Source organism: Oryctolagus cuniculus, chromosome 9, assembly GCF_964237555.1.
Source record: "Oryctolagus cuniculus chromosome 9, mOryCun1.1, whole genome shotgun sequence".
In the NCBI taxonomy this organism is placed as follows: domain Eukaryota; kingdom Metazoa; phylum Chordata; class Mammalia; order Lagomorpha; family Leporidae; genus Oryctolagus; species Oryctolagus cuniculus.
Genome location: NC_091440.1, coordinates 98,645,673 through 98,672,093, shown reverse-complemented (window position 1 = coordinate 98,672,093; position 26,421 = coordinate 98,645,673). Strand labels below are relative to the sequence as shown.

Here is a 26,421-nt window from a genome sequence, read left to right as displayed (position 1 = left end):
GCAGTGACAGAGAGAAAAGGAGAGATTTTCTATCTACCAGTTCATTCCCCAAATGGCTGCAACAGCTAGGGCTGGGATATGCTGAAGCCAGGAACCCAAAACTCCATCTGAATTTCCCATGTGGGAAGCAATAGCCCAAATATCTGGGCCATCATCTGCTCCTTTTCCAGGCCCATAAGCAGGGTGCTGGACTGGAAGCATAGAAGCCAGGACTAGAAATGATGTTTCAATTTGCAATGTTGACAAATGTTGCTGTACCAAAATGCACCCAGTAAATTACTAAACCCTGAATTACTAAGCTTTGTTGAACTAAGGCCACCTCTGAGTTAGAAGACAATCACCTAAGATAATAAAGCATAAGGTTAAAAGGAAGTAAAATTTTGTATGATCCTTTCATCCTCAATTATCCTTAATAATCTTCTTATAATCTTAACCATCCAAACATATATCCACACATGGCTCTACTGAAAAGAATTCCTATTTCCAAACAGGAATACTAATTGAAAAAGACAGAAGATACAATAAATCAGTAACTGTACATGATATAACCTCAAATCTTACTTGGTCATCCTGTTTTCTCACCCTGTAGCCAAGATTTAGGTACAGTCAACTCCACACCAGTGCTACGCAACACAGTGAGTTGCCACTGCCACCTAAAAATGTGCCGTAAGTGCCAAGGTAGCAAATAAAGCTGCTATACATCTTACCAGTCCAGTAGTTGATGTTAAAAGATTAAGAATGCTTAGTGCTACCCACTTGGATACTGAAAAATGTGCCAAGAAATTCCAACAGTCAGTTACCACAAATAAGTCAGAATACCAAAATAACCTGGCACAGGGATTCTGAATAATCTGAGGAGAATATAGAGGGATTATATATATATATTTTTTTTTATTTTTTTTTTGACAGGCAGAGTGGACAGTGAGAGAGAGAGACAGAGAGAAAGGTCTTCCTTTGCCGTTGGTTCACCCTCCAATGGCCGCCGCGGCCGGCGCACTGCGGCCGGCACACCGCGCTGATCTGATGGCAGGAGCCAGGAGCCAGGTGCTTTTCCTGGTCTCCCATGGGGTGCAGGGCCCAAGCACCTGGGCCATCCTCCACTGCACTCCCTGGCCACAGCAGAGGGCTGGCCTGGAAGAGGGGCAACCGGGACAGAATCCGGCGCCCCGACCGGGACTAGAACCCGGTGTGCCGGCGCCGCTAGGCGGAGGATTAGCCTAGTGAGCCGCGGCGCCGGCCAGAGGGATTATATATTAAAAAATGAGTAATTGAAAGTGTATAGAATGGTTATGAAACTTCAATGACCCTGAAAGTGACCTACAGAAAAGTCATCTGGGACATAAAATAGAAAGCTATTTAAAAAGAAACAATTAAAATTTTTATATACTCATCACACACTCAAAGTCTTTTTTTAAGAGGTAAGAACTCAATGTATTTTTTATAACTTACACCTCACCTTACTTCCTATTTCATATACCAATCAAGGTAAAGCCAAGCAATCCTGCCGAAGTCACCCCTTTCTCTTTACTCTCCAAGTTAGCCCCATTTAATCCTGTTCTAACCAGTAAAGGCAAAGCGTTACCCAATTATTCTGTATGAGGTTGAAAAAGCACAAAACAGGAAAGAAAAGTACTATGAATAAACCAGGCTACTCTTAGAACAAAACTAAAGTTTGTTAAGGACATACAACACTCTCTATTTTTCTAGAGCCATCAATCTACTGGCTCTGCCAATATTCCTGCCTTTTGTAATTTACAAGATGTCTCTTACACAGTAGTACCATTTATTTATTTGATTTTTCAATTGGAATGGTAGCTTAATTCTCCTAACTAAACATAAGTACTTCTTGCATACCTAATACATGCTCATTTAAGATTTTTTCAGTACTGGATGGTTGCGGGTAGGAGGGTGGTTATGGGGGGGAAAAGCCGCTATAATCCAAAAGTTGTACTTTGGAAATTTATATTTATTAAATAAAAGTTAAAAAAAGGAAAAGATATTTTCAGTATTATATAAAATTATTCTCTTAAACCCAACAAAAAAATGCAAGGTCACTTATATACAATATTAAATGGTTTACACAATTTAACAATTGTGACTGCATAGGGCACTTCAAGAGTTTATATAAACATTTGTCAGTATGTTGCTTTATTTAGACTTAAATTACAAAAATACATACATACATGCTACACACTCTGACTTTTCCTTAGACTTCTGTATACTTAATGTTTGCCAACAAAGAGAGTCATAATACAGAAGTCTCTGGTTCAACCTTCTAGCTCTAAAGTGCCAACATTTTGGCTTCTTAAAAACTTTAATTTTCAAATGTTTTAGGGCAACATTTGATGAATACAAAGCTTAACCATTCAGAAGAGAAAAAAGCTCATTTCTTTCTCAGAAAGAACACAGTATACATTAACTACATAATTTTAACAAATAGGATACTTTAAAAAGTCTGCAGAAAATGGAATGAAACGTAGGAATTTATTGTAGTTCAAAAAAATTTGCTAAAAAATGCATATTATCAAAAAACTATGCATAGATTTCAAAAAGTTTTACACCAATAAGCTCATACTTTTTACTCAAATTTTCCATGAATTTTTTGAAGTCCCTTGTACTTTTAAAGCACTCTGAAGTAAACAATTTCAATACTTTAACTGAAACTTCATATATAAATATTTACATATATATCAACAAAAAGACTACAATATAAACTTTATATTTTTTAGAATTTCTTACCCACCTCATTTATACAGTCCTTTTGAAGACAGCAGCAGCAATGAGAATTTACAATGACAAATACAGAGCAAAAATCTTTCTTTGTAAAATCCATCAGAAAAGGCAAAATAGACTTGTTACAGTCAGAAGAGAAATAGGTAAGATATAAATTAACAAAATAAATTAGCCCACGGCATAAGAAAGGCAGACAGCAAAGTCAGACTGAAGCACAGTTTCTTGTATAACAACAGCCATGCTTGCCCAACTCTTCGACATGAGTGTGCTTTGCACTGCCAACAACCTACTTATTCTTGATTGGCCCTATTAAAAAAACTACATGCTGAACAGCAGGAAAATTATTCTGCCTGCTGTTTCTTCTTATACTTCTCCAATGCCAACAGATCCCTGGACAGCAAAACTGAGACTTTGCACTTATTTAAAGCTCCACCTACTTTGTCCACAAGTTCTGCCTCCTTGACAGCAAAAGCTGTCTTGGAGACTTAACTGTATGTTTAACTGAAATTAATTTACTGAAACACTGCTTTCACTCTAAACCATGTTGAAACTATGCCTTTTTTGTTTTTAAAGGGCGAGGGGTGTTGGGATTGGGTTCAATACACAAAGTCTAAACTTCGAATATATACCCAAAAGGACACTAGACAAGGAATCACAATCACAATACAGTGTACCATATACTGAGTTTTTATGAACTGGACCACACCCTTAAACTCAACTGGAAAGTGGTGATATTAAGGCAAATTGTATTACCATTCTTGTAGCATAAATAAGGGCTTAGAAGTTATTTGGTAGGAATACTTCTACTCTAAAAGTTTGGAAATGCTACTAATTCCAACAGGCTATTTCTCAAAGCAGCTGCCACAGATCTCTTGCTCAACACAGTTCATCCCTGCTAGAGAAGCAGTCTAGAATGTCAAGTATTAGGCAAAAATGTAGCACAACTTTAACTTAAACCTATAAACAATCCTGTTTAGGAGTAAGCTTGGTTAAATCAATGAAATAGAAAGCAGATGCCTTGTTTCCTGTTTCATAAGGTCCACCAGATAAAAAGATGTGGATAGGTTTTTAACTCTACTGGGCAAGAAATAAGCGAACCAAGTTGGGATACCTTATTTATTAGGACAAAGGTATCTGAAGATATAAATACCTAGTTTCTGTAAAGAGCAACCTTTACAGTAAATCAATAGTTTTTGATATATATCATATATATAATAAGTAGCAGCGTACACAGCTAAACTAATTCCTCTTTCTCTCAAATCAGTGTCTATCTCTGAATTTCCCTATTTTTCAGTAGAATAGAATAAAAACCTTAGTCACTCTTGGAAGCTTTTTCCACACTATTTAAGTACTATTTTTCTCTACTAACTCTTCAAATAGACAAATGTTAAAAACAGCTAATAAATGGTTCTGCTATGAGCATTCACAGTATTCCTCAGCAGCCAAAAGATCCTAACCTCTCAAAATCTTTCCTTTTTCTGCATTACAATTATGACCATAAATGTAACAAACTGCAACAAGCGTGATGTAAAAAATCCTGATTACTAACATTTCATCTCTTTAAGCTTAGATCAATTTAAGATGGGCTTCATTTTTCCAATCTCTCCATCTCAAATTTCTGTTTTACAGTGTGACTAGCTCAACAGTCTGATTGCATTTAACATGTGACACATAACCACTTCCAATCACCTGAGATTATTTAACTCACATCATGTTGTTCAAAAATGGTTAGGTTTTTCACATCTGTAAGATGGTCAGAGCATAACACATTTATAAAAAACCTAAGAATCCCCTCTTGTTCAAATGAGAATTGTGGCCCAAACAGAGTAATGCTACATCAAAGGTAGATTCACAAATTCAATTGGTGGCTATGAAGTCTAAAGTAACAGGTATCAGCCATCTATCAGATAATATTGTATTATCTTCAGCAGCTAGAATAAGGTAAGTATATTTATTCCAGTAGGTAATGGTCTCCTCAATGTAAAACAAATACTAGAACACAGATTACCCAGTGTCTAGTTATTTCCAGTCCATGTTTTTGTGTTTTTAATTTCCTTAATGTGGTACGAAAACCCCTTAAAATCTAACTTCTACCTACAATTCTATCCTTACCTCTTGAAAATTAATTCCAAACTGGTTACTTGTTCACTGAATACTAATAAATGTTTCCACTCACAAGAATATTCTTCCTACACTCCAATAAGTCCAGTCAAATGGATTATTTGTACACTAAATATTTAATGCACATTTCAAGCAACAAAAATTATTTATTTCTTCTTATTTTAGGCAATTAAGTTCCATATACCTCAAATCAAATATATAGCCCATTATGAGAAAGCAGCAATTATAAACTAACTATATGAATCTTTGAGCATTTAGCATGTAAGTACTATTAAAACGAATTTAAATATGGAAACTATCTTCATCCTATCAGAACCATTCACCTAATTCCAGTAAGTTATTTTCTGTGATAGCATAAAAAACATTCTAACTGATAAAGAAATAAATACAAAGGTTTCCTCAACTTTCAAACTCCAATCAGCAATCAGTCTCATTTGTTTCTATAAAAAAGAAAAGGGGAGGGGTGGAAATGGCTGAATTGCAATCTGTTATATAAAACTAAAAGGAATTTTACCCTAACAGCTTTAATTCTGTTTGTCCCAGAAACAATGTTCAAACTCTGCAATCCAAAGGCTGATGGAATCAGCGACAAAGTCAAATTACACAAACAAAGTAATTAAAAATCCTCATTATTTCTAACTTGGTTGCTAAGGGGCTGGATTCAGCCAGATTCTTACTGGTATGAACCATTAATTTACAGGAATTTGAACATACCTTATGATCCCACTGAAAAACAAACCTCTTCAAACACCCTACCAAACTGAGCTTACCCTATCAAAGGAAATTAACTTGCCTCATGAGCCCAAGGCTCATTACTCTTTGCACACATGAAAGCTTATGCTGCTCTAACCTCATATGCACTATCCTTCGTGGAAAAAAAAAAAAAAAAGGTGATGCCATTGCGCGTTGTGGTTTTTATTTATTTTGCAATAGCAAACAAAGGTTGTGCTAAATCCATTACCACTCCTATTTGGACCTTCTCATTACCAGTGGCATAGATTTTGAAGGTAACTGGATCAAGATCACAGATATAGCATTTTAACTATTTTTTTCCTCTGTTAGACAAGGATTATGAACCTTTACATATGGCCCTAAACTGTAAGACCAGTCTTACACTTCTGCTACTGCCTAGATCTTCTAAGTAATTTATCTTCAGATTTTTTTCCATCTTAAGGAAGAGAAAAGTTCAACAAAAAATGAACAAACCAACAGGTAAAGGAAAGAAATGTTAAGATTTGTTTTAGTGTGTCATGTTAAAGATTAGTGGCTTTTTTTTTCTTGTACTTTGTTTCATTTTCTAAGATTTCTTTGATAGAGTCAGAGAGAAGAGGAGGGGGAGACAGAAAGAGAGAAAAAGATCTACCTACTGGTTTACTCCCCAAATGGTTGCAATGGCCAAGGTTGGGCCAGGCCAAAGCCAGAAGCCAGGAATTCCATCTGGGTCCCCCACATGGGTGGCAAGGTCCCAAGTATTTGGGTCATCTTCTGCTGCCTTTCCAGGTAAAATGGCAGGGAGCTGAATGGGAAATGGAGCAGCTGGGTGACAAACTGGCATCCACATGGGACGCTGGAGTTGCAGGCAGCACAGCTTAACTTACAACATAATGCAGGCTCCATTATGTTTGCATGTTACTCTTGTTTTCACAAATATTTTAATTTTATTTGAGAGAAGCGGTGGTGGTGGCGGGGCGGGGGGGGGGGGGGGGAGGGTAGATTGTAGAGTTGAACCAGGATGAAGAAAGGAGCTGGAAACTCAACCAGTGGGTGGCTGTGAATTAACTACTTGAGTTATCACCTCTGTCTCCCAGGGTCGGTGTTAGGACGCTGGAATCCAGAGCAGAACCAGAACTTGAACCCAAGCTCTCCAGTATGGAATCAGGGCACCCTACCTGGTGGCTTATCTGCATGGCCAAATACCTGAGCTTAAAGATCCTTTATTTCTGGGGCCAGCACTGTGCTATAGTGGGTAAAACCGCTGCCTGCAGTGCTGGCATCTGACCCAGCTCTCTGCTATGGCCTGGGAAAGCAGTAAAAGATGGCCCAAGTAACTTGAGTCCCAGGACTCATGTGGGATGCCTAGATGAAGCTCCTGGCTCCAGCCTGGCCCAGTCCTGACCTGTGGCTATACGGGAAGTCAACCAGCAGATGGAAGATATCTCTCTCTGTAACTCTTTCAAATAAATAAATAAATCTTAAAACAAAACAAAACCCAAAAAACAAAACCACTCAACAACTGAAAGGTTAAACAGTATATTAAGAATATGGAACAGTGGTACTGATCTTTCTAGGTTCTTCTTCCTCTTCTTTTTTTCCTTTTAAGTTTTACTTATTTATTTGAAAGGTAGGATTACAGAGACAGAGAGAGAGAGGCAGAGGCACGCACGCATGCTGGGGTGGGGTCTTCCATCCACTGGCTCACTCCCTAAATGGCCTCAATGGCCAGAGCTGGGCAGATCCAAAGCCAGGAGACTGGAGCTTCTTCCAGACTCGCACATGGGTGCAGGGGACAAGGACTTGGGCCATCTTCTACTGCTTTCCCAGGCCATAACAGAGAACTGGATTGGAAGTAGAGCAGCCAGGACTTGAACGGGTGCCCATATTGGATGCCAGCGCTGTAGGCAGCGGCTGTACCCACTATGCAACAGTGCCAGGTTCTACTAAACTTAACATCAAAGTCTTCTTTCATTTAAGGAGATATTCTTGTCATCTAAACTTGAGATTACATTTGACAAATAAAGATATTAAGGTGATAATTTACCATTAAGAGAGGCAAAATGAGCATTTACAAATTTTTACAGCTAATAATGTCAAGTATACTGCAAGTACAGAAGCTAATGCATTCCTAAAAGAACATAAGAACAACACCATTGTTTTTGAAGATTGATAACTACTTAAAGAACTCTCTAGGGGAAAATTAATATGGATGAAAATAGTGTGGCTGTGTTCCAAAAAAACTCTAACACTGAAATCTAAATTTCATATAATTTTCACATATCATAAAATATTATTTTGATTTTTCACCAGCTATTAAAAATGTAAAAAGCATTCTTAAGAAATGGACTACGCAAAACAACCACCCAACTCTCTCTATTCAGTCTGAGGAATTACAATTTGATATTCCCTAGTTTAGAGTACACAATCATGACGGTGGTAAGTTATCAAATAGAATATGCAAATCATTCCATATATAAGTTGTAAATTCTATAGTATATAGAATTTAAAGGTATATATTTAATCTCATAATCAGGTTTGACAGTCTACTAGATCTTAAGTATATGTTATTTACAATGGGCCATTTATTTTATTAATCTTAAGTGGAAAAGAGCGTAATCATGATTCATAAAGAAAATCTCTCTAATCCATTTACTTTGTCCATCTTTCCTACAACTCTTTATTTCAGATCATTAGTCATTTCCTCAGATTACTACAATATCACTTTCACTAGGTTTTCAGTTTTTAAACTCCACAAATCCATTCCCCATTCTGTAGTCAGAATAATCTTTCTGAAATTTAAATCTGCTTGAATGCCTTAAAAGTGTTAGAATGGTTCCCCCAGTGCTTCATTTAGAATAAAGTCTAAGTTTTCCGTTCCTACCTTGCCTCTCCACATCTGGTAGACACACAGAATTATACATCCCTCATATATTACAGTATTTCAGTTCATCCGTCCTTAACACTATTTCTCTAACCTGTCCAAACTTGATTAGGCACTACCTGTAAGTACTGTTATTAATTACCTACCACCAGAATAACTATTTACTTATCATTTCACTAAAGGCAGAGAGACAAAGAGAGATCCCCCATCTGCTGGATCACTCACTTCCCAAATGCCCACAGCAGACAGAGCTGGAATACAGTAAAGCCAGGAGTTGGAAATTCAATTTGAGTCTCCCACATGGGTGGCAGGGACCCAAATATTTGAGTTATCACCTGCTACCCACTCCCGAGCCCCTTATGCATTAGCATGAAGCTGGAATGGAGAGTGGAGCCAGGACTCAAAAACCCAGGCACTCTGCTATGGGATACAAGCATCCCAACAGGCAGCATAACCACTGTGCCAAATACCTGCCCCCAAATAACTCTTTATACTATATGGTAATTATCTGATTTCTTTGTTCCTCTTCCCTTATTCAGTTCTTTAGAGACAGAGATTCTGCTTGATACAATGATTATTCAATAACTCAGATCTAGAAAATTCTGTAACACAGAAGGGAGATGAGTATTTGTTAAATGAATCCACAAGCTGTTATGGGTTGAACTGTGTCCCCCAAAATCTGTGTTGTAGCTCTAACTCCTAGTACTTTACAATGTAACTTTATTTGGAAAAAGGATCATTGCAGGGGTTAAATTTAGTTAAGATGAGGTCTCTAGGTGGGCACTTATTTGGCCTAGTGGTTAAGATATCCATGTTCCATATCAGAGTACTGAGTTTCAGTCTCAGATTCAATTCTCAACTAAAGTTCTTGATTTCAGTTTCATGCTAATGGAGACCCTGGAAGGCAGCAGTTAAGGGCTCAAGCAGTCAGCCCCCAACCCCCACCCCCAACCCATGTGGTATATCTGGATTGAGTTTCTGGCTCTTGGGTATGTCCTGGTCCAGTCCTGGCTGTTGTGGGCATTTAGGGAGTGAACTAGTGATGGGAACTGTATGTCTCCCAAGTAAGAATGATAATAAAGTAAGCTCAATGAAGTATAGGTGTGCCCTCAACTCAATAACTGGTATCCTTTTAAGAACAGAAAAGACAGGGCTGGTGCTGTGGCACAGCGCGTAAAGCTATCACCTGCAGTGGCAGCATCCCATATGGGCGCTAGTTCGAGTCTCTGCTGCTCCACTTCTGATCCAGCTCCCTGCTAATGCGCCAAGAAAAGCAGTAGAGATGGCCGAAGTCCTTGGGCCCCTGCACCCATGTGGGAGACCCAGAAGAAGCTCCTGGCTTAGGATAGGCTCAGCTCCAGCTGTTGAGCAATTTGGGGAGTGAGCCAGTGGATAGAAGACCTCTCTCTGCCTCTCTGTAACTCTGCTTTTCAAATAAATCTTAAAAAAGAGAGAGAGAGAGAGACAGACAGACAGACAGGGGGAATCCCATGTAAAGACAGAGAAATTGAAGTGCTGTAGCCACAAACCAAGGAATTCCAAAAATTGTTAGCACCAGAAGCTAGCTAGAAAGAGGAATGAAAACAGGGCCAGCATTGTGGAGTAGCAGATTAAGGAGTTGCTTACCACATATCCCATATCAGAATGCAAGTTTGAGTCCTGGATACTTTGTTTCAGATGCAGCTGTCTGCTAATGTGCCTGGGTAGGTAGTGAAGATGGCTCAAGTGCTTGGGCTCTTGCCACCCACGTGGGAGACCAAGATGGAGTTTCTGGCTCCAGGCTGGCCCCTACCTGCTGTTGTGGCCATTAAGGGAGTGAACCAGCAGACAGAAGATTACCACCCCCACCCCCATGTTTGTCTATCTCTCCCTCCCTGTCACTCTGCCTTTCAAATACATAAATATTTTTTAAAAAGAGGAAAGGAAGATTCTCCCATACATGGCGTATAATCATGCCAAATGAAATCTTACTTTGGGACTTAAGGTTCCAGAATTGTGAGACAACACATTTCTGTTGTGGCACTTGTTATGGTAGACCCAGGACACAGATACATTTTGTGCTCGACTATCAGGTAAGCCAGTTTAAATTTCAAGGGTATGTAATTTCCTCTGTGTCTCCACACCTCTACGTCCATCTCTTCCTGGAGAGTTAGGTAAAAGTTGGCCAATGTGCATAGACTTGGTAAAGTAAATTTGATGTATCACTATGTGAAAAATGATTTAATTCACATATTTGTCCTCAAACAAGAGTTTGTATAGTTCTCTGAAAAATAATGGGATGGTTCAGATTTTGTTTCAATTCAATGTTTTAATTGTAAACCATTGTCATTTCAAACAAAATCAAGACAATTTAAAAAGCAAATAAAATCCCAATCAACCTAAAGGGGAAAAAAAGGTAAACTCTCTTGAGGCAAAGTAATAACAGAAAAATAATTTACTTATACATCTTTGCTTATTATTCTTAAAAACAGACTTAAAATTTTATTGGTTATTTCACTGAATAAGTTGAGAAATGTGTATTCACCTTTTTTCACATAGGTGGACTGTATAATTACAGTGGAAGTAGATTCTGACACATCAAAAGATAATGTCTTTTTTCTCAAGAGAAACTTTTTTCAGAAGCCAATCATTTCATGTTTCTCCATTTTGGTTTTCCCAGTTTTATCCCCAAATCTCTGCTAATGTAAGAACCAGCCATTTTTCTTAATTATTCTCACAAAGCATATACCAGCTCTTGCCAAAGTTTGTAATTTTTTTTACAAGATTTCAAAATTCAATCACAAATGTATTTAGAAGTTATTATTTTATAGAGCTTAACATTAAATACATGTTCTGCAATGCAAAGTTGATATAGTATCTGAAAATCATTGAATGTAATATGCAGTATCAATAGAATAAATAAAAAACTGTACCTGGATCATCTCAATAGATGCAGAAACAGCTTTTGATAATAACCCAGACCCTTTCATGACTCAAATATTCAACAAGCTAAGAACAGAAGAGAATTTCCTCACCATAATAAAGGGTATCTATGGAATACTCCCCAAAGAGTAGATGCTTTCTCTTTTGAGATCAAGAAAAAAGATAATAAAGACGCCTACTTTTACTACTTCTATTTAACATTGTGCTGGAAGTTCAAGGCAGAGCAACTAGGAAAAAAAAAAAAAACAAAAGAAAAAGAAAAAACAGGAATCTGCGTTGATGATGAAAAAGTAAAATATCTCTACTTGCAAATGACATGATCTTGTTTACAGAAAAATTCATAAAGACTCACTAAAAATTATTAGAATTGATCAATATCTAAAATCCTGTATTATTTTTTTTTTAAAAAAGATTTATTTATTTGAAAGGCAGAGTTAGAGAGAGAGAGAGAGAGAGAAAGTGACAGAGAGAGAGACAGACAGACTGAAATCTTCCATCTACTTGTTCACTCAGCAAATGGCGGCAACAAACGGAGCTGGGCCCATCTGAAGCCAGGAGCCTCTTCTGGGTCTCCCAGTGGATGCAGGGTCCTAAGGACTTGGGACATCTTTTTACTGCCTTCCCAGGCCATAGCAGAGAGCTGGATCAGAAGTGAAACAGCTGGGACTCGAACTGGCACCCATATGGGATGCTGGCACTGCAGGCAGTGGCTTTACCTGCTATGCCACAGCACAGACCTCAAAACCTGTACTATTTCTAATGGCCAAAAACTGAAATTAAGAAAACAATTCCATAAAATACATTACATAGGATGAAATTTAACAAAATAAGTACAAAACTTACACTCTGAAAACTACAATGCGGGTGAAGTATATTGAAGATCCTTATACTAAACTTTATATAGGTATACAATTAACAGCTATCAGGATTCCAGCTGATATCTCTGTAGAAACTGACAAGCTGAATTTTAAGCTGAAACAATCTTGAAGAAAAATAAAAGTTCAAGGACTCACACTTGTTGATCAAAAACTATTATAAAACAATGGTAATCAAACCATATTAAATCAGTGGAACAAGATTGAGATTCCAGAAATAAGCCCTTATATCTGTGGTCAAGTAATTTTCAGCAGGGATGCCACACCTCCAAAAGTGGAAAAGTTGTCTTTTCACAAATGGTGCTCGGACAGGCATAAGAAAGAGAATGAAGCTAGACCCTCACACCAGAAACAAAAATTCACTAAAAATGAACTAAAGATTGAATTGTAATACTAAAATTCTCAATTTAAAACAGAAATAAATCTTCATGAATTCAGATTTGGGGGTTGATCCTTAAATATGACAACAAAAGCAGAAGCAAAAAATAATTTCATCAAAATTATTTATGACCTGCGTGTTTTGGCAGACATTAAAAAAACGACACTATTGGAATTGGTGTTGTGGCATAGTAGGTTAAGCTTCTGTCTATGGCGCCAGCATCCCCTATTGCCACTGGTTGAAGTTTTGGTTGCTTCACTTCCAATCCAGCTCCCTGTTTATATGGCCTGGGAAAGCAGTAGGGGATGGCCCAAGTGCTTGGGCCCCTGCACCCACATGGAAAACCCAGATGGAGTTCCTGGCTCAAGGCTTTGTTTTGTTTTTGTTTTTGTTTTTGTTTTTGTTTTGTTTTGTTTTGTTTTTTTTTGACAGGCAGAGTGGACAGTGAGAGAAGAGAGACAGAGAGAAAGGTCTTCCTTTTGCCATTGGTTCACCCTCCAATGGCCACCGCGGCCGGCGCGCTGTGGCGGGTGCACCACGCTGATCTGATGGCAGAAGCCAGGTGCTTCTGGTCTCCCATGGGGTGCAGGGCCCAAGCACTAGGGCCATCTTCCACTGCACTCCCGGGCCATAGCAGAGAGCTGGCCTGGAAGGGGGGCAATCGGGACAGAATCCAGCGCCCCAACTGGGACTAGAACCCGGTGTGCCGGCGCCGCTAGGTGGAGGATTAGCCTACTGAGCCGCGGCACCGGCCTTGTAGAACTCTTAAGTAATAAAAATTCAAATAATGGGCAGGGGGCTGGCGCTGTGGCATAGTGGGTAAAACCGCTGCCTACAGTGCCATATGGGTGCCGGTTCATATCTCAGCTGCTCCACTTCCAATCCAGCTCTCTGCTATGGCCTGGGATAGTAGTGAAGGATAGCCCAAGTCCTTGGGCCCCTGTGGGAGAACTGAAAGAAGCTCCAGGCTCCTGGCTTTGGATTGGCCCAGCTCTGTCCTTTGCGGCCATTTGGGGCATGAACCAGCAGATGGAAGATCTCTCTCTCTGCCTCTCTGTAACTCTGCTTTTCAAATAAATAAATAAATAAATAAATAAATATTTTAAAAAGATAAATAATAAGCCAATTTAAAAGCAAGCAAAGGATCTCTTTGAAAGGCCTTTTTTTAACAGTCAATAAACATATGAAAAAGACAGCCAATATCATTAGCAATCAGAGAAATGGAAATCCAAACCACAGTAAGAGATCACTTCAAATCTAGTAGGATGGTGTAGGCAAAGATCCAGAGAGAACAGAACTCTTTTATACTGAAGATGGGAATGTAAAATGATGCAGGCACTTGGAAAACAAACTGGTAGCTCCTCAAATGGCAAAACACAGGACACAACACAGCAATTTCACTCGTAGGTACAGGAGAGGACTTTGAAAATTTTGTGGGAAATGCACATATCCTCAAATTTCATTTTTTCATGAATATTTTGAAGCACCTATCCTTGCAAGAATCTGTAAACAAACAACTTTTATACCTGAATATTCACAGCAGCTCTATTCACAATAGCCAAAAGGTAGAAACACTTTTTAAATGTTCACTAATGGATGAATAGCTAAACTGATTGTGGTGTGTCCCTACAATGGAACACTACTCAGTCTTGAAAAGGAATAAAGTACAGATACTTTCTATACCATGGATGAACTTTTTAAACATTGTGATAAATGAAAGAAGCAAGTTACAAAAAGACCACACACTGGGTCTGCTACTGTGGTACAGCAGGTTGGACCACAGCCCATGACACTGGCATCTCATATGGGTGACAATTCCAAATCTAGCTGCCCCACTTCTGATCCAGCTCCCTACTCATGTGTCTGGGAAAGCAGCAGATGATGGTTGAAGTGTTTGGGCCCCTGCAACACATGTGGGAGACAACAGATGAAACTCCTGGCCCAGCCCTGGCCATTGTGGCCATTTGGGGAGTAGGTCAGTGGACAGAGGACCTCTCTGTCTCTCTCTCTCTGCCTTTCAAATAAATAAAATAAATCTTAAAAAAAAAAATCCCACATACTATATGATTTCTTTTATATGAAATGTCCAGAATAGGGAAATAGGGAATAGAGACAGAAATAGGCTAGGGGTGTGCTATGGCACAGTAGGTTAACCCTCCACCTGTGGCGCTGGCATCCCATATGGGTGCCAGTTCTAGATCTGGTTGTTCCCCTTCCAATTCAGCTCTCTGCTGAGGCTTGGGAAAGCAATGGAGGATGGCCCAAGTGTTTGGGCCCCTGTGCCCATATGGGAGACCCGAAGAAGTTCCTGATTCCTGGCTTCAGATGGGCCCAACCTCTGGCGGTTGCAGCCATTTGGGAAGTGAAGCAGTGGATAGAAGACCTTTCTCTGTCTCTCCCTCACACTGTCTGTCACTCTACCTCTCAAATAAATAAATAAAATCTTTAAAAAAAGTAAATAAATAGATTAGTGGTTGGTTATGGCTGGGTTGTGGGTAGAGATGGGAAGAATTTAGGATTAAGGAAGTGACAGCTAAAAGGTACAGATTTTTTAAAAACATATTTTACTTATTTATTTGAAAGAGTTACAGAGTGAGAGTGAGAGAGCAAGAGTGAGAGAGGGAGAGGGACAGGGACAGGGAGGGAGAGACAGGGGTCTTCTATCTGCTGGTTCATTCCCCAAATGGCCACAATGTCTGGATATGTGCCAGGCCAAGACCAGGCGCTTTTTCTAGCATGCAGTGTCCCAGGGACTTGGGCCATCTTCTGCTGCTTTTTCAGCCGCATTAGCAGGGAGCTGGATCAGAAGCAGAGTAGCTGGAATGCTGGAGCCGCAGGCAGTGGTTTTACCTGCTATGCCATAGTACTGACCCAGTACAGAATTTCTTTTTCATTAAAACTGACTGTGGTGACAACTGCACCTACCTGTGAATATACTGAAATCATGGAATGATACATTTAAAATTGATGAATTAGATGGCATATAAAATATCTCAAGGTATTAAAACACATTTTTTATTACACACATATAATAAAAAAATTATTCCTAATCAAGACTAACTTGGAGCATTATGCTACAGAGTTAATCAATCAGGAACCAAATCCTCAAAGGCCCTCAAAGATTCAATAAAAATATTAAACACAAAACATTAGAGTAATAAATTTATCAAAGAAAATTCATCCAAAGAAAGCAAGATTTTAAGGACTATGAAAGCCCATGAGTTGACAAAGTAGTCATATCTATTTCAGTATCTATACATTCACTTGTACATGGAATAATTTATCATATATTTACTAGTTTATTAAAAAGTTAAGGTTAGCAGCCAGAGCTGTGGAGTAGCAGGTTAAGCTGCTATCTATGGCACCAGCATCCCATATGGGCAGTGGTTTGAATCCTGGCTACTCCACTTCTGATCCAGCTCCCTGCTAATGGCCTAGAAAAGCAGCAGAAGATGGCCCAAGTACTAGAGTCCCTGCACCCACATGGGACACCCAGATGAAACTCCTGGCTCCTGGTTTCGGTCAGGCCTACCCCTGGCTGTTGCAGCCATTTGGAGAGTGAACCAGTGGATGAAGACTTCTGCCTCTCTCACTCACTCTGTAATTCTGCCTTTTAATTAAATAAGTCTTTAAAAAAAAAAAGCTAAAGTTAAAAAAAATGTTAAAAATACACCCCAATAGATTTTGGGACTTTCATGTAAACAATGTATCTGAGCCTCATTAAATGTCAAACAGCTATTTATTGCTACTATCCTCCTGATTTTTTTTATGGCAACAACCCTTAGTCAAACCATTCCGAAGTATCAAGTATATATTGAGATAGAAAACATTTTAGAGATGACCTAGTTACATGTCAAATATAGTAAAAATATTTTTAAACCTTGCATTTTCTTATATAGTTTCAATGCATTTGCTCTTTCAACAACTTTAGTAAGCCAAGAAGTTAAGGCTACAGTATTCATATGAGGAAATCAAGATAAGAAATGATTTACTTGAAGTTATATAATAGAAATACCTTTAGATACACTCATACAGTCTATCTATAAATCTTCTTTAATCCATACTAATTTTAGGTATGTTTTCCTCAGCTTCAAATCTATTGGCTTATATTTCTGCCTTCATGACTTGGTTATTTATTTTAATAATAATAATCATACATTTCAGTTAAAAAGTAACAGTAACTGAATTCAATGTACCACAACAATTAAGCTAGTTCAATTTCTCAATTTTTATTTCCCATCTAATCTAGACAGGAACTTCATTATAATTTTAAGTTGTTAGTTTTTTTCATACATGTTAACATAAGCTTTATGACTGGTAGTTTTTTTTTTTTTTTACCTGATGTATTCTCAGTTCATAGCATAATGCTTAGTTACAAAGGTGAAATCTATCAAATGAAAAGATGAAGTGAAAAATTGAATGTATCAAAAAGAAAGAATTCCAAATAAAGTTAATTTTTCACCTATGATGCCTAATTTATCAGTATAAAGTTACCATATTCTACTCTTCAAACTCTAGTGCACAGAACTGAGAATATCAAAAACTAAGGACACCTTTCTCTCTCTCTCTCTCACTGTCCACTCTGCCTGTCAAAAAAACAAAACAAAATGAAACAAAACAAAACAAAACAAAACAAAAAAAGGGGGGGCCGGCGCCACGGCTCACTAGGCTAATCCTCCGCCTTGCGGCGCCGGCACACCGGGTTCTAGTCCCAGTCAGGGCACCGGATTCTGTCCTGGTTGCCCCTCTTCCAGACCAGCTCTCTGCTGTGGCCAGGGAGTGCAGTGGAGGATGGCCCAAGTGCTTGGGCCCTACACCCCATGGGAGACCAGGATAAGTACGTGGCTCCTGCCACTGGCTCAGTGCATTGCGCCGGCCACAGCGCGCCAGCCACAGCGGCCATTGGAGGGTGAACCAACGGCAAAGGAGGACCTTTCTCTCTGTCTCTCTCTCTCACTGTCCACTCTGCCTGTCAAAAACAAAAACAAAAACAAAAACTAAGGACAAACAAAGCAAGCTAAGGTATTATTGGTGTCACAAAAAGTCTAAAGAATTTACTCTTTTTTATATGGGGCTGATGCTGTGGCATGGTGGGTTAAGCTGCCGCCTGCAATGCTGGCATTCCAAATGGTCACTGGTTCAAGTCCCAGCTGCTCTGCTTCTGATCCAGCTCTCTGCTAATGCACCTGGGAAAGTAGTAGCAGACGGCCCAAGTCTTTGGGCACACGCACCCATGTAGGTGCGTGTAGGAGATCCAGATGGAGTTCCAGAATCCTGGCTTCAATCTGGCCCAGCCCCAGCTGTTGCAGCCATTTGGGGAGTGAACCAGTGGATGAAGATGTCTCCCTCTCTGTAACTCTGCCTTTCAAATAAATAAATCTTTAATTTTTTTTCTTTCTTCTACTCATAGATACAAGTAAAAACAATGGATTTGCTTTTATATAACATTGTTTATCAATACTTAAAAGGTATTCTGGAAGCTTGGTTTTGCTTCTCAATTCCTACTATTTTCTGAGCTATTTAAAATTCCCTAAGTGTTATGGAACAAGTGTTAGGCTAGTGGTTTGGGCAACATGCAAGATGTGGATTGAGTTCTTGGCTTCTAGCTTGCATTGTGGGCATTTGAGAAAAGAGCTCTGTGCTCTCATTGTGTGTGTGTGTGTGTGTGTGTGTGTGACATAACCTACAGTTGCTAGCCAAAGCCTTTTATCATCTTCTTCAAAAAGTCATCTTTCTTTCTTTTCTTTTCTTTCTTTCTTTTCTTTTCTTTCTTTCTTTTTTTTTTTTTTTTTTTTTGGACAGGCAGAGTTAGACAGTGAGAGAGTGAGAGAGTGAGAGAGAGAGAGAGACAGAGAGACAGAGAGAAAGGTCTTCCTTCCATTGGTTCACCCCCCAAATGGCTGCTCGGCTAGTGCGCTACACTGATCTGAAGCCAGGAGCCAGGTGCTTCCTCCTGGTCTCCCATGCGGGTGCAGGGCCCAAACACTTCGGCTATCCTTCACTGCCTTCCCAGGCCACAGCAGAGAGCTGGACTGGAAGAGGAGCAACCGGGTCAGCATCCGGCGCCCCAACCAGGACTAGAACCCGGGGTGCCGGCGCCGCAGAAGGAAGATTAGCCAAGTGAGCCACGGCGCCAGCCAAAAAGTCATCTTTCATTCTATACCTCTCAGAAGCAGCCTTATCTCACATTTCACAGAAAATAACCAGGGCCATGTACCATGCTAAGCAATCTCTAAGTGAGAAAGGATATCACTCTTAGAACAAAATAAAATTAACTGCCTTGCTTAAGATAATGTAACAACAACCAGAGCAAGGATATGAATCCGAACATTTGTCCCCCAAACCCATCTAAAACCTTATCTCAAGAAAAACACCTTCCTTCTTAAGGCTTGCAATTACACCATATTCTAGATACCTATGAATCCTGGATATTACTCTATCAATTATCTACCCCACCTCTACTACTGTAATTTCAACCTCTCTTTCTGTCTTTTGTTCCTTCCAAAAGCTTATATATGAGGTTGCACTCTTCTTTAAAAACAAAATAGTTCCCCCGAAATCATCAAGAGTTGTAAGTTCATTTTTTAATGTGTTTTAAAGATTTATTTATTTAAAAGACAGAGTGATGGAGAAAGGGGGTGGGGGGGAGGGAGAGAGAGATCTGACAAATGCCTATAACATCCAGGACTGGGTAGGCCAAAGCCAGTAGCCAGGAACTCCATCCAGGTCTCCTACACGAGTGGCAGGAACTCAAGTTCTTGAGCCATCATTTGCTGCTTCCTAGGTGCTAGATGAGGAAGTTGGATCAGAAGTGGTGGCAAGACTTGATTACTAAGCAGCAGCATAACCTGCTGTGCCATACACCTGCCCCCAACTTTTTTGTTTGTTTGCTTATCTGTTCGTTTCAAAGGTACAGAAACAGAAAACGACAGTCAGAGAGAGGGCTCCCATGCGCTGGCCCATCCCCCAAACGCCCACAATAGCCTGGAAAAAGGAGTGTGGAATACAATCCAGGCTTCCTACATAGGTGGCAGAAACCCAACTGCTTGAGTCATCACTTGTGCCTCCTAGAGTTCACATTAACAGGAAGCTGGATGAACTCAGGTACTCAAACATGGATACATATGACTCAATCAGCATTAAACGCCTGTGATTCTTCTCACTTTTTGACTTTCCTGTAACAGCTCTTTTTGTGAAACCTTCCCTCATCCATAGTGAATTACTGTGCCTCTACTATTCTTGTTATTATCTTTATTAAAGTATTTACTATTCGAGTTCTGGTGACTCCATTTACAATCCATTCCTTACTAATGTGACTGGGAAAACAGTGGACGATGGCCCAAGTACTTGGACCCTGCTACCACGTGGGAGACACACATGGAGTTCCAGGTTCCTGGCTTCAGCCTAGAGAGAGTGAACCAGTGGATGGAAGATACCTTTCTCTGTTTCTCCCTCAATCTGCCTGTTAAATAAATCTTTTTTGTCTTTGTTTTGATACAGGCAAACCAGTATCATGTAAATTCTTTATATCAGGAAGACAGAGAAAAGTTCAACCCCTTTAAGTGAAATGAATAAACAAGTTCAGAATGTAAACTACTCTGGAAATAACATAAGATCTGAAGTAATAAAGATACAAAATCAGAGTTGTGGCAGTGGAATGAAGAAAAGTTGCATCTAAGAGGTATTTGGAAAAAGAACATGATAAAACAGTAGAGAATTAAAACACAAGGAATCAAATATACCTCTTGAATAAAGGAGGAAATCATCCAGTAAAAAAAAATGTAAATTAGTGTTGCATAAATTACTGCTGAAAGAATAGGGAATAATAAGATACCTGAACTGGAAACAGAGATTTAGAACTCTGAGAGATAAGGCACATAGGTCTAAGATATAACTGTAGAATAATGAGTATAGTGCTTATTAGAATTATCTGTAGGATTAATAAAGTACATTTTTCCTGTTCCCTTCTAGCTCAAGTTGAGAATCAGTGCTTCGAGGCTTAGAATAACCTGGAGTCAGATGGGATAGGTGGATAAAGAAAACAGGTTGATAAATACATCAGAAAAGCTTTGGAACAGAGACTTGACTTAAACAATAATAAATGATAAAACAGCCTCCATTTATTATACCAGGAGTAACTTAAGAGTAATGCTGTCTTCAATGCAAATAAGAAGTACTGTATTTTACTGGATATGAAGACTATATTGGTTCTTACCATTCACATTGAATTAAACTAACTGTTCAATGTTTCATATCCATCACACAGAATTACATACCAAAGGAAAAATAAGAGAATATTCATAACAATTACAATCAAATTATAATTAATCTTTGATTACAAAATTTCTTCTAAGCCTTTGTCATGATGTAAAATTAACTTGGTCTGGGACCAGTATTGTGGTGTAGTGGGTTGAGCAACCACCTAATGATGGCATCTGATATGATTCTTGGCGCAGCTGTTCTACTTCTAGTCAAGCTCCCTGATAATGGCCTGGGAAAAGCAGTGCTACCCATGTGGGAGACCTGGATGAAGCTCCTGGTTCCTGGCTTCAGCTTGGCCCTTTTGACCATTTGGGGAGTAAACTAACCGATGGAAGATCTCTCTCTCTCTGTCTCTTCTCTTCTTTGGGTAGTTCTGACTTTCAAACAAAATTTAATTTGGTCTACCTAGAGCCAAATGTTACCCATTAGTTTTCAAAATAATGTCAAATTTCCATTCAGATTAGCTATAAAAACCTAAATGAGTAATTTGTTTTTTAAAAAATTTATTTAGGGGTCGGTGCTATGGTATAGAGGGTAAAGCTGCCACCTGCTGTGCCAGCAACCTATATGGGTGCAGGTTTGAGTCCCAGCTGCTCCACTTCTGATCAGGCTCTCTGCTATGGCCTGGGAAAGCAGTGGAAGATGGCCCAAGTCCTTGGGCCCTGCACCTGTGTGGGAGATCTGGAAGAAGCTCCTGGCTCCTGGCTTTGTACCGGCTCAGCTCCAGCCATTGCTGCCATTTGGCGAGTGAACCAGTGGGTGGAAGACCTATCTCTTTCTCTCTGCCTCCTGTAACTCTGCCTTTCAAATGAAATAAATAAATATTTTTAAAAAATTTTATTTATTTGAAAGGCAGACTGACAAATTAAAAAGAAGATACAGAAACAGAGAGATATCTTCCATCCACTGGTTGACTCTTCAAATGCCAACAACAGCTGGGCCTGGACCAGGCCAAAGCCAGGAGGCTGGAACTCCATTTGGGTCTCCCACATGGGTGGCAGAGACCCAAGCCCTTGGGCCATCTTCTGCTCCCTTCCCAGGCACATCAGCAGGAAGTCAGATTGGAAGTGGAGCAACCAGGACTCAAACCAGCACTTTGATATGGGATATGAGAATTCCAGGCAGTGGCTTAACTTGCTATGCCACAACTCCTGCCCCTAAATAAGCAATTTAAAATCAGACCTTCTAATATGTCAAAATTCAATTAAATCACATCATTAAAAAACAGGTTTGCTTGTGGGTAGTAAACCTAGCAATTAAGACACTCATGTTATACACTGGAATACCTGTGTTTGAGTCCCAGCTGGGGCTTGTGATTCTAGCTTCCTGTCAACACAGATCCCTGCGGGAAAGGAGCAGATGGCTGAAGTAGCTTGGTTCTTGGCAGTCACGTGGGAGACGTAGGCTTTATTACTTAGTGCGCATTCCCAGTTCCTGGCTTTTCAGTCTAGCCTAGCCCTGGCCATTACAGTTATTTGGGGTGTGAACTAGTGAATGGGAGCTCTGCCTTAATCTCTCAAATGAATTTTTAAACAATATATTAATGAGGGCCAGCACTGTGGCACAGCAGGTTAAACCTCATCCTGCAGTGCTGGCATCCCACATGGGTATTGGTTCAAGTCGTGGCTGCTCCATTTGCAATCCAGCTCCTGCTAATGGCCTGGGAAGGCAGCAGAGGTCGGCCCAAGTGTTTGGGCCACTGCCATCCATGTAGGAGATCAGATGAAGCTCCTGACTTTGGTCTAGCCCAGCCTTGGCTGTTGCTGTCATCATCTAGGGAGTGAACCAGTGGATAGAAGATCTCTAACTCTGCCATTCAAATAAACAAAATAAAACATTTATATTATATATGAAATATATAATAAAAGCGTAAATGAATACAGGAAGGTCCAAGATAAACCAAGGGTTCTCTGCTCTCATATAACACATACCTCAACCCCTCCCTGCACCAACACTCTCTTCAGTATGCTTTCTACTACTGTCCTCTTTCGCATGATTTATGTTATCCAGCTGGAGATTTTTTGTTAGATCTCACCCAGGGTCAACAGTAGTTAGAAGACTTACACTGGTCACTCGACGGTAGATCTGTGCAGCATTTTGGCACTCAGAGTACGGATATTCAGATGTAGCCATCTCAAGCATGCACATTCCAAAAGCATACACATCAACGGATTCATCATATTTCTCCTCATACATCTCAGGGGCCATGAACTCGGGGGTACCTTAAATTAAAAGAACGATTCAGACTCAATGTGAGCAGAAGGTGGCAGATGTCACTCACTGACGGGTGGGGAGAAGTAGAGGTTGACCTGTATAGAGCAGAAATTGGAGGGGCAAAAAAGGGAAAGAATGAAAGAACAAAAGAAATTAAGAAATTTTCATTAAGAAAATGAAGGAGGGGAAAAAATTCTGTTTTCCATCAAATATCTTAAAGAAGATCTTCCACTGTAAGGCCTTCACAGGAAACTGGAACAGGGTCAACTGTCCATTTGTTTACTGTTTAAAATAGATTCCTGTCATACAATATGTCAAAGTAATGTAACTCACACTGAAAGAAAAGGCAACCACCTAGAAAGGAATAAAGCAAATGTAAGATATAATGATGGATTTAAAAAGACCAAAATACTTGTCTGCCCCCTACTGAATGGTAGCTGTAAGGCTGGCATTTACAATTAGTCCCTTGCCATTAAGACTCTATCCGATCAGTTTCATTTTGTAAGTGGGCCTTGTAACGAAACCTCAATATTCACTAAGTTCTTAAAAAATAAAGTAATACTTGGGGCCGGCGTTGTGGTGCAGTGGGTGAACGCCCTGACCTGAAGTGCTGGCATCCAATATGGGCGCTGGTTCAAGACCCGGCTGCTCCACTTCCAATCCAGCTGTCTCCTTTGCCCTGGGAAAGCAGTGGAAGATGGCCCAAGTCCTTGGACCCCTGCACCCGCACGGGAGACCTGGAGGAAGCTCCTGGTTCCTGGCTTCAGATCAGCGCAGCTCTGGCCATTGTGGCCAATTGGGGAGTGAACCACTGGATGAAAGACCTCTCGTGCTCTCTCTCTCTCTGCCTCTCCTCTCTCTGCATAACTCTTTCAAATAAGAAAATAAATCTTTTAAAAAAATAAAGTGTAACTGTCTACAAAGGCCACTCACCGGAGCCCTTTTCTTGTATTTACCATTCAACCTACAGTATACAAATAAGTCTACTGCAGATAGAAGAAATATAGTGAGGGAAACTCTACAGGCAGAATGTAAATATATATATATATATACACACACACACATATACATATATATGCATACACAAACACACAACACAAATATTGAACTCTAATAGACTGATTTATGAGCACAGAGTGTGTGATCCCACAAGACTAGGTTTGCCAATGCTTCCAAAATTAAGTCTATACATTTCAAATTACAGGGCACTTCCAAGAACAGGATTGTACCCTATGACTTAACAAAGAAAGAAAGAAAAAAAAAATGCTTTCTGTGAAGAATGCAAAAAGGAAATTCTGCTAAAAATAACTCTTCCCTCCTTATTGTTAATTTATTGTAAGAAAATTTAAAACCAGCATTCTAAATCCTAGTTATGTAATATTCTGAGGAGAATAATACTTTTAAAATTGCAAATTACTAATTTTCTAAGATTTTCCTATTAATACTAAGGATTCTAGCCCCATTTAAAAATTAGTGGATTTTTCTTTGTCATCTTGTCTTGTAGGGGAAACAGAATAAATGTCCATGAAGATTTTAAGTTTTTAAACTGTGATACAATCCTCAAAGAGTGAAAGCTTATCAAAATAGGCACTGAATTATTTTCCCAGCTGTGAGTTTCTTAGTTAAATGTACAAAAAGGTAGCTTTATTATTTAGGTCAATAGGAGGTGATTTTGACCACTAGAGGACAGAAGGCAGCACCTGAAGAAAGGACTATAAGTAAAAGGATAGGGAGATACCACAAGCATCCAGTGGACATATGCCAGGAATGCTGTTAAATAATCCTACAATAAGTATAGCTCTCTACACAAAGAATTGTCCAGCCCCAAATGTCAGAATTACTGAGGTTGAAAAACTGTTTTAATTTCAAAAATTATAGAGTGGAAGTAACCAAAAGTTGGTAAAACGAACTTTTCAGAATGTACTATCATAGTTTCACACTTTTACAATTTTAACAGGCAGGTAGTTTTGAATATTTATACTTAACATCTTGGAAAATAGCCACATATAAATTCTAATTCTGGGATGTGTTTGTAGCAAAGCTTGTTAAACTGCCACTTCCAATGCTGGCATCCCATACTACTGCACCTGGGAAGGCAGCAGAAGATGGTCCAAGCAGCTAGGCCCCTGCTATTCACATGCGAGACCCCAATAGCATTCAGAGACCTTCTTTTGGCCTGGACCAGTCCCAGCCATTTTGGTCACTTGGGGTATTAACCAGCAGAGAGAAGATCTCTCTCCCTCTGTCACTGTGTTAAATGAATAAATCTTGAAAAACAACCTCATCATCCCCAAAAATTTCTCATATGAAGTGGCAATTGTGTCCAGCCCCAATGATTATAAAAATATTGCATAAAATTGAGGATCAACAAGATGACTCAATATGATTGTTGCATGAGGTTGTCAATAAAGTCCATCTTACTTCTTTTGCATGGAACTTTATAAAACATGAATAGTTCAAAAAATAATTTTATAAGCATAAATTTAGAGAATCCCAAATCTCTTAAGCAGAATTGATCCTTTTGTGGTTTCAAGTTATGAAGTTCTATATCACTTAATAAAAGCTCTGATAGGGCCAAGTTTCTAAATAAAAGAAATCAGAAGCCCAGTCAGGCTCCAAAGTATATTTGAAACATACCTATCACACTCTTGGCAAAAGAAGCACGTTTCAGGGTTGCCAGACCAAGGTCTCCAATCTTGACTGAGCCTGTAGGGCCAGTGATAAAGATGTTGTCACATTTAAGATCACGGTGAATAATAGGTGGAGTTCGAGTATGAAGAAATTGAAGTCCCTTAAGGATTTGACGGCACCAGCTTCTCAGAACTTTGATCTTCATCACTTTAAACCTTTTCAGGTACCTGGAAAAGGCACCAAACAAGTTATCAATGATATGAGTTTGTTGCTTTGAAGGATTCCATTAAATTCTAGCATACCAGTGATAGGAATATCAAATTTAGAATATTAAGATTCAGCAACCTTAAAGGTTAATGATACTTTTAGTAAGGTTAAAGGGCCAAAGAGAGTTAAGGGATACAGAAAAATAAGTCTTCTAAGAACTTTTTCATCCAAATAGTTATAGGATTAGGCAACCACAATTATTTACTATTGAAATGACTAAGGGGAAGAAGAGATAGAATTCTGCTTCTGCTAAATGGAGGGGCAGTTCTTATCAACATAGATATATTTATAAAACTCAAAAAATATATAACACAACTACTTGAAAGTTATGCAGAACATTTACAACTAGTCATAAATTGAAGGGAAAACTCACAAAGATGAAGACAAAGTAATGCTTAAGTTTCGTACTTTCTATACCTTTG

At 39.3% G+C, this 26,421-nt stretch overlaps 1 protein-coding gene across 29 annotated transcripts in view; it reads right to left on the bottom strand.

Moving 5' to 3' along the window:
• Nucleotides 1-26,421, bottom strand: part of WNK1 (WNK lysine deficient protein kinase 1) — a 173,431-nt gene that overhangs the window by 59,645 nt on the left and 87,365 nt on the right. For 27 of the 29 annotated variants that reach the window (XM_008259848.4, XM_070049228.1, XM_008259830.4 and 24 more), the window contains exons 3-4: nucleotides 25,739-25,959; nucleotides 22,952-23,109 (exon numbers count right to left, since the gene is read on the bottom strand). In XM_008259848.4, the coding sequence (XP_008258070.3) occupies nucleotides 22,952-23,109; nucleotides 25,739-25,959 (379 nt within the window). Of the gene's footprint in view, nucleotides 1-2,743; nucleotides 3,863-22,951; nucleotides 23,110-25,738; nucleotides 25,960-26,421 lie in introns of those variants that run through there. The other 2 variants (XM_070049244.1, XM_008259847.4) reach the window with 2 other exon arrangements.